This window comes from Perognathus longimembris, chromosome 13 (assembly GCF_023159225.1).
Source record: "Perognathus longimembris pacificus isolate PPM17 chromosome 13, ASM2315922v1, whole genome shotgun sequence".
In the NCBI taxonomy this organism is placed as follows: domain Eukaryota; kingdom Metazoa; phylum Chordata; class Mammalia; order Rodentia; family Heteromyidae; genus Perognathus; species Perognathus longimembris.
In genome coordinates, this window is record NC_063173.1 from 54,179,685 (window position 1) to 54,195,448 (window position 15,764).

Consider the following 15,764-nt stretch of genomic DNA (forward strand, 5'->3'; position numbering starts at 1 on the left):
CTCAATGTCCCCTTCTGTAGATTGGACAAAGAGAAAGAGAAGCCCCTTGAGAGTGGGAGACCAGTGACACCACACACACCCCCCAGCTCCCTCGGCCTCCTCCTCCAGGGAGCAAGGCGGAGACCTCGGGGGGCCAGGAGGGACGGAGACCTTCCCAGAGGCGCAGCTCACAGGCACAGATTCCCAAGCCCCATGCGCGCAGAAACAGCAGGGCTTTCACGGGGAAACGTGTGAATGCAGGAGTGCAGAGACAGCGGGGAGCGAGCGGCCGGCACAGCGACCCTGGCAGCCTGGTGAGTACCCACTACACAACAGAGGGTAGCCCAGAGGACCGGGGACAGGGAACCTGGCGTGCATGGGGCGCGTGGGGATGGAGACAGAAAGAGATGGCTGGGCACAAAAAGGTTGGACCCCCGGGGTCTTCCCCTTACCTAGCACAGAACCTTCTGAGACCCCCCTAGTTTGGGGGGTGGGGGCCACAGCACCACTACATGGAAAGTGGGGGGAGCGGGTGTGCATCTGTCGTGTCCCCTCAAAGCCAGTGGCTGAGATAACTCAGGCACCCTAGAGAAATGGAGCCTTGCTCTGCAGCCTGACCCAACCCTCCCTAGGGTGGCCAGAGAGAGGATCCCAAATCCAGCTGCAGATGTTTCTCCAGATGTTTCCTCCGGGGAGAGGTGAAGGGGTTCCCCACTCAAAATGAGCTTTGGGATACATTTCCCGCCTCACCCTCGTTTGAAGATAGAGAAATGAGACTCAGGGAAGGGACAGTTGACAGACAGGGAAACTGAGGCCCAGGGAGGGTGAACAACTTGCCCAAAGTTACACAGTTAAGCGCAGGGGGTAGTCGCGTAGCTCACCTACGGCTTGACCACTTATCAAAGCTGCAGCCTCCAGCTGTGCAGCCTCTCCCCAGATGTGCAGCCTCTCCCCAGATGTGCCCCAGTGCATTTCATCCAAGTCACCCCCTCTGTGTCTCTTGCCTCAGCCAGCAGCTCTGGCTTGCAAATGAACAAAGCTGTTTCTGCTCCTTCATGAAGAAGGATAAGGCTCAGAGCCACTCCTAAGACTTGTCCCGGCTGCCCAGGGGTAGCTCAGCCGGAACTAAAGGGCTGCGGGTCCACACCTGCCACATAGACACCGTGGTGGTCCTACCTACCTGTCAAGGAGAAGCCCACAGGTATGAGGGCCAGCCAGGAACAAGGTGGGCTTTTATTATCAGCTTTTAAAAACCTAGCAGTCGTTCACCGACAGTCCTGTGGCCAAGACTTGTCTTGCCATGATGTGGCGATGGATGGGTAAAGGAGAAGGAGGAAAAATGGGGGTGGGGGCATGTATTTGCTGGGGGTTTGTGAGCTGGCCTCATCCTCACAGAAGCAGGGGCTTCTCTGGAAGGGTATTAATGGGTTCCACAGAGATGCCCTGCCACCCCATCACTGAGGGTCTCTCCCCCCAAAAAAGACTCCTCACTCAACCCAGGAACCAATAGGCAAAGTTTCCATTCAAATTTCTCCCAGCTAGCTCCTTAAAGCAAAGCTGTCGCTTTTTTGTGTGTGTATGGGCCAGTCCTGGGGCTTGAACTCGGGACCTAGGAGCTGTCCCGCAGCTCAAGGCTAGCACTCTCCCACTTGAGCCACAGCTCCACTTCGTGTTGATTTGCAAGTTAACTGGGGAGAAGAGTCTCATGGACTATCCTGCCTGGGCTGATTTCTAACTCCGAGCCTCAAGTCTCAGCCTCCTGAGTAACTAGGATCACAGGTTCTCAGCCACCTGCTATCCCTAAGTCCTCCCTCGGTGGCTGGAACTTCAGCTTTAACATCTCTGCCAAATAGGTCAGCCTCGGAGGTCCACCCGCTGCCCCCCTCCATCTACACGGCCATCTGTGACCTCAGTCTACCATGTCTGCAGCACGGGCGATCACACCTCCCTCACAGTGTTCTTTGGAAATGGTCCCGGGCTGTGCTGTTTCTAGCTGTGTCCCCTTGACAGCTGACAAGGGACCTGTCGTTGAGGTCTGGTGAGTCATGTGACTCCCGGCAGGCAGCTAATGCCCTAGGAGGGGGTCGGGGACTACAAGGTCCCTTTTTCCCATCCTGCCATGCGTGCCTGCATGGTGGGAACTTGCTAGCCTGGCCCAGGTGGCTTTTGGAATCCAGCAGGTAGACAAGTAGGCCCCTGGCTTAGGGCTACAGGGGAGCAAGAAGAGAAGCATTCATGAGGCTCTCTGACACTTCCCTGCAGTGAGATCGACACTTCCTCTACCTCTGAGCCGACAGCCTATTTTTGTAGGTGTTTCTCTTCTCCTGAGGATCACATGCTCCCAGTGTTATCAAATTTCTCACCACCTCTCTGGGAGAGATGTTGTTAATTATGCCTGTGATCCCTGGGGGTTGTTCAGCCCTCCTCAATCGACTCCAGAGAACATCCATCAACCCTGTCCGCAGCGTTTAATGCCCCACAGTTTTTAACGGCCCAGTGGTGAAATGCCACCCATAAAGGTGGAAAGGAGGAGGGGGGTTTTCACCTCATTGAGTCTGTTCCGTTCAAGACGTTAAGCTTTTTTTCTGAAACGAGCCCTTCCTGGCTTTCTGGGACTAAAATAACCTTTCTAGACAAAGGTGACACCATGATGTTTTTTAGAATGAACTGATTTAGGGGAGCGCAGAGCTGATATCCCCTCATCTAAGACACAGTGGGTTTCCGATTTGATGATCTCTGATTGCCAACCAAAGCACTTCAGAATGTACTCCCAAGGAGTGACGTACAATGTGGGTCCCTTCACTCTGCCAAAGCCAGGATTCAACTCCAGGAGTGGACCGGGTTCCATAACTGAGTCCAGGACCTATCCCTAGCTCTGCTGGTGAGATGCTGTGTGACCTGAGGGAGGCAGCCACCCTCTCTGAACTTCTATTTCTCTCCTCTAAAGCACACATTTCCCACACACATACACCCTCCCTCCCCTGACTTCTTTCTCCTACCACCTGAGACTCTGGGAGCAAGACACCTTACCTGCCTTTATTCACCTCTGCCTTGCCAGCCGCTAATCTTGCTGCTGCTCATAGTAAATGCTCACACGTGTTTTTGTTGGACTGAATTGCAAGTTTCTCTTGTCCCTTCCACGAGACTCTAAACAACTAGAGGTCTTTATACATAGTAGAACCATGGGTCTGTGGCTCTAAGGAAAAACCACGCATGCTCAGGACGCTGAGTTCAGGACTGTCCTGTGGCCGCTTGACTCATTTTCCCTATAATGCCACAGACTGCCACTTCCACAGGCTGCCTTCCAACAAACCTCAGCTGTTTGCTGAATCATCTCAGCGAAGCACTTCCTATGGGCTCATCTTGGCTTCCTTGGGCTCACCTTGTTTGAGGATTGGAGCACCATTTGCTTTTGTTTCTTGTTGTTTGTTTGTTTTCTTTTGGGTCATAGGGCTTGAACCCGGGGCCTGGGCACTGTCCCTGAGCTCTTTTTGCTCAACATTAGTGCTCTACCACTTTGAGCCACAGCGCCACTTCCGGCTTTCTGGTGGTTAGTTGGAGATAAGAGTCTCAAGGGTCCCAGGGCAAGAAATTCCCCCCAGGAGGAACCTATGCCCAGAGTCAGCAGATGTGAGCAGAGAGGCCAGAAGTAGAGGGCAAATTCTGTTCTCTGGGTCAAGAAACTGGCAATGGGACCCAGATTTACCCTGTACTAGCCGTGAGTTCTTGGGCAAGTCCCTCACCCTCACTAAGGAAAGGAGGGTGCTTAAGTGGCTCTCAGGTACAAGGCATGCCCAACACACAGAAGGCCGGGAGATGGGAAAGAGCGTTCCTTCCACATCATTCAGTATAGATATTAAGATCAGGGAGTCTGGGATGGAAGAGACCCTAACTTGAGGCCCTAACTCGAGGCCCAGCATCACCCTGAGGGTAAGCCCTGGGTCTTGGACTTCACTCACCTGAGTCTTGGCCACCCCAGCTGTGGCCCAGGGTTGGGGTGCCCCTCCCCTTCTGACAGTAGGCCAGGTAAGCCAAGGTAAGGTAATTGGCGATTTATGTAAAGGTGTCACCTCCATCACTGCCCTTGCTAGCTGCCGAACCTTTGTTTCCCAGGCCCTCTGAGCACGATGTCCGCCCCTCCGGCCAGCAATGGAGTGTTTGTCGTCATCCCACCCAACAACACCAGCGGCCTCCGCCCACCCCCCACTCTTCTGCCCACCTCCATGTGCCAGCCTCCCGGAATCATGCAGTTCGAGGACCCGCCGCTAGGGGCGCAAGCACCCAGGGCCACCCAACCCCCTGACCTGCGTCCTGTGGACACGTTTCTGACTGGAGAGCCCAAAGCTTTGGGGGTGAGAATGCACGGCTTCTCTACAGGACCTTAGATGCTGATGCCGAGCGGGTCGTGAGGGCTGATGCCTGTGCATTCACGCTGGCAGAAGGGAGCGGGTGGAGGACACTTACCAAAGACTGCACTACACTAGATAGACTAGGAACCCGTCCCGCGTGGGGTCACCCACAGCAAACTGGGGAACAAATGGCTAAGAGAACTCCACAGAGGGCAATGAGGCTGAGTATGATGAATGAGTTTCACAGGCAAGGAAGGCCTGAAAAGTTCACTGTGGGGCGGGGTGGGGTGGGGGGGGGAGCACAGACATAACATGGCAGCCAAACTTTGGGTATCAGATTGAAGCCAACCCAAGGAAGATGTGGTGTAAGGGAGTGTGTGAGGGGAAGGGGTCACCAGGTGGAGACGAGCACCCACAGTCAAACATCCTGAGACTGGAATCCGTGTGGCTTGCTGAAGGAAGAGGCGGAAGGAGGGGACGAAACACACTGTGCAAAGGAAGGAGGGAAATGGGATGGAGATGAAGGGGTAGGCCAGCCCCAGCTCCTGCAGGTCTCACCCTGCATGGAAGTCTGTTTCTGAACTCTTTTCCAATCTCAGATGGCCTTGAGATATTGCTCTCTGTTAGAGATTGACAGACTAGATAGACAGACAGACAGATGGGGGGGGGCGGAATGGATGAGTGGGTGGATGGATGGATGGATGGATAGATGGACAGCCTTCAACAGTTTCAATTAAACTCGGCACCAGTGGCTCACACGTAATGCGTGCTATTCAGAAGACTGAGATCTGAGGATCCTAGTTCAAAGCCAGCCTGGGCAGGGAGGTCTGTGATCTAACACTCTTACCTTCAATTAACCAGTAGTGAAGGTGTTTTTCAAGTGGTGTCAGCCTTGAATGAAAAGCTAATAGCCAGTGCCCAGACCCTAGGGTCCGTTCCCCGGGACCAGGCGTGGCCTGGGGGCGAGGCCTTGATGGGGCGGGGTCCTGGTGGGCGGGGCCCGGAGGGGGCGGGGCCCGGAGGGGCGGAGCCTAGCTTGGCTGCTTTCCACAGACGGTGCAGATCCTCATCGGCCTCATCCACCTGGGCTTCGGCAGCGTGCTGCTCATGGTCCGCCGCGGCCCCCTGGGCATGCTCTTCATCGAGGGTGGCGTCCCCTTCTGGGGCGGAGCCTGCGTGAGTGTGGGGACCGGGGTTTGGGGGCTCTGCTCAGACCCACCTCTCCCCTCTGCCCACCCCGCCCCTCGTGCCCCTGCTGGCCTCTCCGTGTGCCCTGTCCTTCCGCTCCCTCCCCCCCCCCATGACAGCTGAGCGCCGTGGGGGGGGGGGGGCAGCCTGCTGAGCGCTAGACTAGATCCACACAGAACCCGGCCGCCATGCGTGGACGCCATGACACAGCTTTGGAAACCACCCTGGCACCCTTCGTGCTCTGTTCCTTTCACTGGGCTTCCTTGCCCCCAACTTCAAGTAGCCCACCTCCCTCCCAAAGACTCCTCACAATCTCACTACAGCTCTTTCCACTACTCCCGCTTGCTCATTTACCAAGTTACCCAGGCTGCCTACTTAGGACGTGAGCTCCTCCCTCCTGCCCAGCTGTCCCATGCTTGGCCCGCACCTGCTATCATGTTTGATGAGTGAATGCTTGGAAGAACAGTGCCTTCTTCCTGCGATTCTGATATAATAGCAATGAAACTATTTCCTTTGGAAGCTACTGACCCCAGTTCCCTGGAGAGAAGGCCCTAAAGACTTCCTCAGACACCCCTAGAGAGACTCTAAGGAGCATGGCCAAGAGGCAAACAAGCTGGTGGCCAGGAAGTGCTATGCAGGGCTGGTATGGTCCACACAGCTGCCCCACCCCAGCCTCACTGGGCCTCCTCTCCCCACAGTTCATCATCTCCGGCTCCCTCTCTGTGGCAGCTGAGAAGAACCACACCAGCTGCCTGGTAAGTGCTCAAAGGAGGGGACCAGGGCAAGGATGGTGTGGGCTCCCAGCCCTCTGCCTCCCATCGACTCATTCCTTGGCCCATCCAACCATCCTTTCCTGGGGGTGGGGTCTCCTAGGTGCCCAAGATGGGCACCCCCATCCTATATACAGGATGTGCTTCCAAAAGGCCATCCCAGGTAGAGGGTGAGGCCCCCCGGGGATGAAGTGCTCACAGTCACTCAGAGAAAGAAGGAAGCAGAGACTACAGAGGGACAAGGCAGGCAGCAGGGCCGCCTCCTGAGGCCCAGAGAAGAGGAGGAGGAGGGGGGAGGAGGAAGAGGAGGAGGAAGAGGAGGAGGAGGAGGAGGAGGAAGAGGAGGAGGAGGAGGAGGAGGAGGAAGAGGAGGAGGAAGAGGAGGAGGAGGAGGAGGGCAGGAGAAGGAGGGGGAGGAGGAGGAGGAAGAAGAAGATGAAGAGGAAAAAGAAGAAGAGGAGGAAAGGAAGGAAGGAGTAGGGGAGGGGAAAGGAGGGGGAGGAGAGAGGGAGGAAGGGGAGGAGGAAGGGAGAATGGTCCAAACAATACAACTATACACAGGTCACACCGTGAGGCTGCCTTGGCCATAGGGAGAGAGCATGAAGAGGTGGGGCTCAGAGAGCTGTTATCTCTTGGCCTTTCTCCCCTCTTCACCTCGCCCCTGCGCCTCTCCCTTCTGTCTCTCTATCCTCCCGCAGGTGAGGAGCAGCCTGGGAACCAACATTCTCAGCGCCATGGCGGCCTTCGCTGGGACAGCCATCTTGCTCATGGATTTCGGCGTCACTAACTGGGTGTGTCAGAAGTTCTGGTGGCAATGTTGGGGTGGTGGGATGCTTCCCATGAAGAGGGGGAAACAAGAGAGTCTACAGGACGGGGTCCCTGGGGTCCCAATGGACCCCGTGCATATGCTGACCTCAAGACCCTCGCCCAGGAATGTGCATGCCCCTGGGTAGGACATAGTGGCAGCCTGGAGGAGTGGAGGAGAAGGCTGGGTTGATGGTGGGGAGGCCACCCCCCCAACCTGGTGGGGTGACCTTGGACAGGTTATTCCTTTGGGGGGTGGGGTATTGGGACTGAGGCTTGAACTCAGAGTCTGGGCGTTGTTCCTGAGCTTTTTTGTTCAAGGATGGTGCCCTTCCTCTTGAGCCACAGCTCCATTCCAGCTCTGGGGTAGTTAATTGGAGATCAGAGTCACACAGACTTCCCTGCCCAGCCTGGCTTTGGATTGAGATCCTCAGCTCTCAGCCTCCTGAGTGGCTAGGATGAACAGGCGTGAGCCACCAGCCCCGGTTTGGCCAGGTTATCAGTGCATGGAGGCGCTCTTGGCTGGCCTTGACTGTGGGTTTGGGTCCCCAGGATGTGGGCAGGGGCTACCTGGCTGTGCTCACCATCTTCACCATCCTGGAGTTCTTTATCGCCGTCATTGCTACCCACTTCGGATGTCAAGCCACTCGCGCCCAAGCCAACGCGGTGAGCACTCCCACCTTAGGACCCCCCCAACCTGAGCTTCCGAGGAAGGCTTCCCAACCTCTTCCCATTTGCCTCTGAAAAGCAATAAGGTGGGGGGGAGGGCAGGAGCGGGGCTCAGCTTCCATTCCCAGACACCCAGGAACCTGAAGAAGCCTTCAGGATGGATAGAGATGGATGAAGAAAGGCCTGTTCACTTCATGGCCACAGGGGGGCGCCAACCAGGGGCTGGAGGATGAAGACACTCTGGTCTTGGGGTGAGAAAAGAGCTGGAGGCAGAAAGGTCATCGCACCCACAAGATCTGTGCACCGCCCAGGCTGCCACCCTCTGTGGACTCCCCAAGCCCGAGCAGGACCTGCCTGGGAGCACACTCGCTCCCTTGCTAACAAATGTGGGCGTCCTAGTTGGGCCCCTGCCTTGCAGAACACGTTTTTCAGGGGCTCTTCTGAGAGTAGCCACCTGGCTGACAGCCTCGGAACCTGCCCGGGATTTTCACTGAGCTTTTCTTTTTCTTTCTTTGTTTCCCATCTTCTTCTTTATAGTCTGTGATTTTCCTGCCAAATGCCTTCAGCACAGACTTCAACATCCCCAGCCCAACGGCCTCTCCACCCCCTGCCTATGACAACGTGGCCTACGTGCCAAAGGAATCGTCCGAGTAGCCGCCCAGCCGACTGGCTTCCCCTCCCCACGCAGCCCTGACCCAGCCCCATCTTACCTCCCTGGGGGCACTCGCGCCCCACTGTCCCCTACAAGACACATGCATTCTATGCTACCACGTGAAGTATCCCCCCCAGGACCCCCATCTCACACACACCCCCATTCCCAGTGGCTTCTTTCTTAAAAGAGGGGAAGCTGATGTCGAGGGTCAGTGTCCCGCTCCCTTCCGGGAATGACCCCTGCCCTGCTCTGCAGTGCGATCAGCTCAGCCAGGAAGGTCCCCACCTCTCCGAGACCCAGTTGGGGGGGCCCCCGGCTTTGGGCCTGGAGGCCTTGGGAAGGTCATGAAGGTCAGAGCACCCAGAATGCTCGGAATGGAGATGATCAACTTCACAGATCAGCCCCTGGCCCCCTCATCAAAGCCTCAGCCTGGCTTCGGGGCTCCTGGCCCAGACCTGCTTTGTTCTTTGTTCTCATTTCCCCTCAGGAAGCTAAAGGCCTCTGAGATAAAGCTGAAGCCCTTTTCTGGGTCTCACAGCTCCATGAAGCCCTGGGCCAAGGCCAAGCATTGGGAGCTGCCTTTGGGAGCCTCCCTGTCCTTATCTGTAACGTGGAGTCCGGACTGACTCTCTAGCACTGCCGGCTAGTAAACTGAGTCATAAGCATTAGGAAAGATCCAGCGGACGAAAGGGGAGAAAGAAGGCAGAGACCTCAGCAGAGCGGAACAGGCTTTCATCATGGCTGCTGGGGGACTCCGTGTAACATAGAGCAGGGTAGGGGGAGACAAAGAGCCGGGGGGCGGGCAGGGAGTTGTAGGTTTTTATGCATTCTAGAATGAGACTCTACTTCAGAAATTCTTTGTCCTCTCCTGCTGGGGGTCACTTGACCCAACTGTCCTGTTTGGTGGGGGGTTTTTTGTCTGGCATTTCAGACTAGGCCAGGTGTGAGAAGTGCCCAGGTGGTCCATAGGCCGTAGGGGCAGCACAGAGGTAGGAGAACAAGGCCGACTTCCACCCCTGCCCACGGCTCCACAGGGGAGGAAGTTGGAGAGGAGGGGGAAGCGGCCCCCTCCTCCACAGATCATTCAGGTGGACAGGGGGACCCTGGGCCCCAGGAAGCTGGGGAAGCTCCCACGCCCTTCCATGTTCCCTGCTGCACCTCCTGCCTGAGGAATAAGAATGCTCAAGTTACCATGGAAACCGGGCTGGGTCACCAAGGAGTCACAGGCCCTGACACACAACTTGTCTCGTCCATACCCCAGGGGAAAATAAACAGTGTGCTTACCTTTTGAGCTGGTCTCATGGCCAGGGCTTTGGTTTTGTTTGTTTGGTACTGGTATCAGGACTTGAGTTGGGGGTCTGGGGGCTCTCCCTTAGCCTTTTTTTTTCCCTCAAGCCTGGTGCTCTACCACTTGAGTCACGGTTCCACTTGCAGCTGGGTTTTTGCGTGTGTGTGTGTGTGTGTGTGTGTGTGTGTGTGTGTGTGTGTGTGTGTGTTTTTGCTGGTGAACTGGAGGTAAGCATCTTATTGACCTTTCTGGTTTCAAACAGATCTCAGCCTCCCAAGTAGCTAGGATGATAGACGTGAGCCATCAGTGCCCAGCTTGCAGTGACTTTGACTTTCTAAACTTGGAGACTTCTCAGGGTTGTCCCAGGTTAATCAGAGGCCCTCAGGAATTATTCCACAGTCATGGCAAAAGGATACCTGTGATGAGTTGCGTGGGGTGTAATTCTTCCACTTAACCTGCTCCTATCTCAGCCCAAACAAGCTAGTATTCATATCCCCCCTCTACAACTAACACTGACACTTATAGAGGTTAAATCCCATGATGTACGCCACCAAACTAGAAAAAGGCAATGCTGGGATTTGAACCCAGTCCATCACACATCAGAATCTAAGGCCTCCTCCTCTCCATAGTGCAAAGGTACCTTGACTGCTCCACTCTAGTTCAAGCCAATGATCTAATGAAATAGGAGTAGGAATTTGTTAGAAGAAGTGGATGTGGTAGTAACCACAGCCCCGTTCCAGTCTTTGGGTGTAAGGACTCAGGAGAAGGAGGGAGGATTGCTTTGGTTTGCACTATGGAGAGGAGGACTTTGATGTCAATCTCCTGAGTTGCTAGGATTACAGGCCTGAGCTACCAGCACCCCACTATCTTATCATAGTGGCTGGACAATTTAACATTCCTGCCCACCGTGAACAGAAGTCCTTCCCCTTCTCGCCGAAACGCTGGCTCGGTGTCATAGCGACCCCTAGTGCTGAAACTTCTCCTCTACACAAAGCATTTGCTGAATGCCTTGTTAAAAGTCAACGTCATTCTTTATATCAATTAGTTGTACCAGGAATTTCATTTTAATAAGCCCATATATGTGCGACCACGCTTCTCCATCATCATCACCTTCTCTACCATTCTTCCCTCCCACTCCTTCCTAAACCAGTCTCATCAAGTTCCCTTATTCCACTTTCACACCTGTATATAAAGTATTTCCAGTATGTTTGCCCTCCCTCTCCGTTTCCATTTGTCTAGCCCCTCCATCTAGGACCTTCACCCCAGATAAGATGTGGTTCAACATCCTAATATTTTTTTTGCTCAAGTGTACACTAACTGTTCAAAGGTTGTGTGTGTGTGTGTGTGTGTGTGTGTGTGTGTGTGTGTGTGTGTACTGGTCCTAGGACTTGAACTCAGGCCTAGGCATAGCCCCTGAGCTTTTTTTTTTTGCTCAAGGATAGCACTCTACCACTTGAGCCACAGTTCTACTTCTGACTTTTCTGAGTAGCTTATCAGAGATAAGAGTCTCATGGACTTTCCTGCGCAGGCTGATTTTGAACCTCAATTTTCAGATCTCAGCCTCATGAGTAGCTAGGATGACAGACATGAGCCACCAGCAGCCAGCCCAAAGGGTTTTGTTTTGTTTTGCCAGTCATAGGGCTTGAACTCAGGGCCTGGGCATTGTCCCTAAGCTTTTTGCTCAAGACTAGCACTCTATCACTCGAGCCACAGGACCACTTCAGGCTTTTGCTGTTTATGTGGTGCTGAGGAATCGAACCCAGGCCTTCATGCATGCTAGGCAAGCACTCTACCACTAAGCCATATTCCCAGCCTCTCAAAGGCTCTTTATCATGGCATCTTACACATATATGCCACACTTTAGTCAGATGGAGATGTGTGTATGTGTGAGTATGTATGAGCCTTATGTGCTTATGTGTATACTTGTATTTTAGGTCTAATATCCACATAGGAGAGAAAACATGTGTCCTTTGTCCTGAACCTGACTTATTTCACTGAATTATGATGGTTTCCAGATCCATCTATTTCTCTGAAAAAGACATACTTTCATGCCTCAAGTGACATAATTTTGTTCTTTAAGGCTAATATTCATATATATATTATATATATATACTTGACCCACTCATCAAGAGATGGTGTAGAGGGGGAAAAAACCCTGAACCACCATTAGTGGGGCTGCACACTAGTGCAACCACCTACCGTGCCATCCAGAGACACCACTCTCCGGGTCATATATCCACAGGAATGTAAGTCAGGATGCAGTAAAGGCATCCACACACCCGTGGGTCACCGCAGCACTAGCCACCATAGCTGAGCTATTGTAACAGAGCTGAGTCTCATTGGACATCACAGCCTCACTTTCATATTTTAGTCAAGTCACATGGTCAAACTTTTTTGTTATACATTTTTTATTTATTAATTAAATTTTGTTGACAAGGTGTTGTGCAAAAAGGGTACAGTTACATAATAGGGCAGTGAGTACATTTCTTGTGATATCTTACACCCTCATTTTTCTTTCCCTTCCCTAGATCAGGTAGGCATATATACAATACCCTGTGTACCAAAAACATATACAGTAGCCATGTGGCAAACGCCAAAGGAAATTCACCTAGAACTTTAAATATAATGTCAACAATAGAGTTTGCTTATCCTTGTCTTATATGATCATACATACATAGCTTTTGAGCTATTGTGATCCACTGAGAGGTCTATTCTAGACCTTTTTATGTTTAGTAATTGTTTGGTTTTAGATACATAATGTAAGGTCACTGACCCAAACCTGTGGGAAATACCATTTGACAAGAGTTTTTGGTTTTGCAGACCTGGTCTCTACTGTTTCCCCCTGCCCACCCTAACAGTCATATATCAAGGAGATCATGCCCCTTTGTTTTCTGTGTTCTAGGCTTGTCTCGCTCAACATTATTTGTTCAAGTTCTGATGGTCAAACTTTTTTGAGTACCCATATCTTTTCATGATCAACATTAGGGTGTTTGCTTATAAGTAACACATATCAGAGATTCGGGCACTGGTGGCTCACACCTGTAATCCTAGCTACTCAGGATTGCTGAGGCTCTGACTATCACAGTTTCCTGGGCAGGAAAGTCTGTGAGACTCTTATCTCCAAAAGGCCAAAAGTGGAGCTGTGGCTTAAGTGGTAGAGCACTATTAGCTTTGAGCAAAAAGAAAAAAACAGCTCACAAACAGCACTCAGGCCTTGAGTTTGAGCCCCAGGACCAACAACAACAACAGAAGATACTGGGTTAGGCAAAGAGAGATGGGGGCAAAAGAAAGAGGGAAACATAAGCCCTGACCTTATCTCCAGACTCCCATTCAGTGCCCCATTCTTTCATTTTCCATCACAGGGCACACCCCCTTCCCAGTGGCTCCATGTCCTCTCCAGACACACACACACACACACACACACACACACACACACACACACACACACACACACACACACACCAGCCCTGACTCCCTGCTGGAAAACAGCTTGTGCCCTATGCCACAGGACTCTCTTGGGCCGGTGTCCCAGCCCCCGCCTCCCCCATCCTCTGTCCCCACTGCTTCTGAAGCACAGGTCTCCCTGCAGTGACGGAATTTTCTGGATTTTCTGCCCATTCTTCCTGTGCTTCCAGGAAATGGCACTGAAGAAGCCATTTTTTATAGAGATCTAGAACTCATCACCAGGAAAGGAGAAAGAGTCGGGTGAAAGGGTACAGCCTCTGATTCAAGAAGGAGACATAGGACTTGTAAAATGGGGACTGCAAGAGGCATAGAGTGGGCTGGGAATGTGACGTAGTAGCAGAGCGCTTGCCTCGCCTGCATGAAGCCCTGGGTTCGATTCCTCAGCACCACATACACAGAAAAAGCCAGAAGTGGCACTGTGGCTCAAGAGGTAGAGTGCTAGCCCTGAGCAAAAAGAAGCCAGGGACAGTGCTCGGCCCCAAGTCTCAAACCCCAGGACTGGGAGAGAAGAAAAAAAAAAGAGGCATGGGGGGGGTAGGGAACAATCCCAGGGTGGGCACCCCCTGGTCCCCAGTGTAGATATAGATGGGTACATGTGCTCTGGAAGGCAGAAGCCAGGCCTGGCCTGTGATGGGTGTGCTATGGGCAGGAAGGGGCTTGCTTTGCCCCAGCCTTGGTATTCTCTGTTCTTGGTGCCACCAGGTTGGTTTTCTTAGAGAATGAGGGAAAGGGAATGTGTAAGCTTTAATGGATACCCCCACCCCCCCACACACACACATACCCTCCCACGTCCTCTCCTTTGACTTTGGAATCTGGCTGGAAATTTCTCATTTCAGGGATGATGATGATGGATCGTGTTAGCATTGTCTTAAGCCCTATCTGGTGAGCTGGCACTTTGGGCTCATTCCCTCCCGTCCCCAGCCTGGGGCAACTTTGAGGCTGTCTGTGCATAGTGGTGACTTGAGAGGAGCTGCAGGCAGGTTTCCAAGACAGCAGAGGGCAGCAGAGAGCAGTGGAGAGCTGGGAAAGGGGGAGACAGGCTGGGAGGATTTAGCTGGGTGAAAATGCCTCCCAGCGGCTCCCTATCTCTGTCCAGAACAGAACTTGGCTTCCTCCCAAATCTGAGTATTTTTTTAAACTGCATTTTTTTTGTCTTCTTTTTGGTATTGGGGATCACACCCAGGACATTGCACTTGCTTAGGCAAGCACTTTGCCACTGAGCTATATCCTAGTTCATTGGATGGATCTGGATCTTGGTCACTATCTAGACATCTACCCAGAAGCCCCAAATCCCCACAGCCAGCGTGCTGAGAACCATGCCTGGCTCTGCGCCACTTCCCCAAGCCCTTGAGGTTGCTTTTCCACATCCTGTCATGCTACACCTAACTCTCCACCCTGTGCCAGGACTGGGTTAGCATCTCTGGCCTGGAGGTACCACCCCCCCTTCTCCACACAGCAGCTGGAGGACTGGTGTTTTCCTTTTGGTGTTTTTGGTTGGTTGGTTGGTTTGGGTCAGTCATAGAGTTTGAACTCAGGACCTAGGCACTGTCTCTGAGCTTTTTCACTCAAGGCTAGTGCTCTACCATTTTGAGCCACAGTGCCACTCCCGGTTTTATGGCAGTTAATTGGAGAGAAGAGTCTCACAGAGACTTTTATGCTTGGGCTGACTTGGAAACACAATCCTCAGATCTCAGCCTCCTGAGTATCTAGGATTACAGGTGTAAGCCACCAGTGCCCAGCTATACCTCCCTTTTAACATTAAGTTACAACAAGATTAGGAAATTTGGGTGCACCGTGTAACTCTGTCTTATCCTTTGAAATAGTAAAACAAACCAACAAACAACAACGTGTACAGTCAGAAAGCAGGAAAGGCACATATGGCAAAAGTCCTGAAGGTTACATTTGTTTGGTTTTGTTTTTTTGCAAGTCCTGGGGCTTGGACTCAGGGCCTGAGCTTCTTTTTGCTCAAGGCTAGCACTCTGCCACTTGAAACACAGCGCCACTTCCAACTTTTTCTATATATGTGGTGCTGAAGAATCGAACCCAGGGTTTCATGTATACGAGATGAACACTTTACCACTACTAGACCATATTCCCAGACTGAAGGTCACATTTGGGAGTGGGTCTCACCCCATCTTATCCACCTAGAACTAATGTTTAACGTATGATTGGGGGTTAGTTAACCCCTTGCTCACTCCCCTAATGCAGGAAGAATAAAAGCAGCAAAAACAATTGCCATCTTGAGTCTCTACTATTTCCTGCCTAGGTGGATAGGAGTGTTTCCTCCATTTCTCACTACTTTAACCATGTTATGCTAAAATAAATCCTTGCTAAGACTTTAAAAAAAAAAAAAAGAATCTCACTGACTTTCCTGCTCAGGCTGGATTTGAACCACGATCCTCAGATTTCAGCCTCCTGAGTAGCTAGGATTATGGGCATGAACCACTAGCACCTGCCTTTCTTTACTCTTCTCTTAACTGGACCTGAGCACTGACCCTTAGCTTTGAGGCTCAAGACTGGCACTCTACAACTTGAGCCACAACTCCAATTCTGGCAATTGATGACGAGTCTCACATACTTTTCTGCCAAGGATGGCTTTG

General features: G+C 52.5%; 1 protein-coding gene across 2 annotated transcripts; it reads left to right on the plus strand.

The window, feature by feature from the left end:
* Positions 1–234: 234 nt before the first annotated feature.
* Ms4a15 (membrane spanning 4-domains A15) lies at positions 235–8,413 on the plus strand. 2 transcript variants are annotated; one of them, XM_048360849.1, is made up of 7 exons: positions 235–289; positions 4,153–4,331; positions 5,382–5,504; positions 6,215–6,271; positions 6,985–7,077; positions 7,643–7,756; positions 8,297–8,413. In XM_048360849.1, the coding sequence occupies exons 1-7, from the start codon at positions 235–237 to the stop codon at positions 8,411–8,413; spliced, it is 738 nt and encodes a 245-aa protein (XP_048216806.1). The 2 variants fall into 2 exon arrangements, with proteins under 2 accessions (XP_048216806.1, XP_048216807.1); XM_048360850.1 differs by lacking the exon at positions 235–289 and having other exon boundaries at positions 4,095–4,331.
* The last annotated feature ends 7,351 nt before the right edge of the window (positions 8,414–15,764 follow it).

Bases quoted from the DNA above. Each gene is read 5' to 3' on its own strand.
- Ms4a15 (XM_048360849.1), top strand. From the start codon at position 235: ATGCAGGAGTGCAGAGACAGCGGGGAGCGAGCGGCCGGCACAGCGACC. The intron at 290-4,152 runs CCTGGTGAGTAC...TCGTCATCCCAC, and splicing joins CGGCACAGCGACCCTGGCAG to CCAACAACACCAGCGGCCTC. The intron at 5,505-6,214 runs GTGAGTGTGGGG...CTCTCCCCACAG, and splicing joins CCTTCTGGGGCGGAGCCTGC to TTCATCATCTCCGGCTCCCT.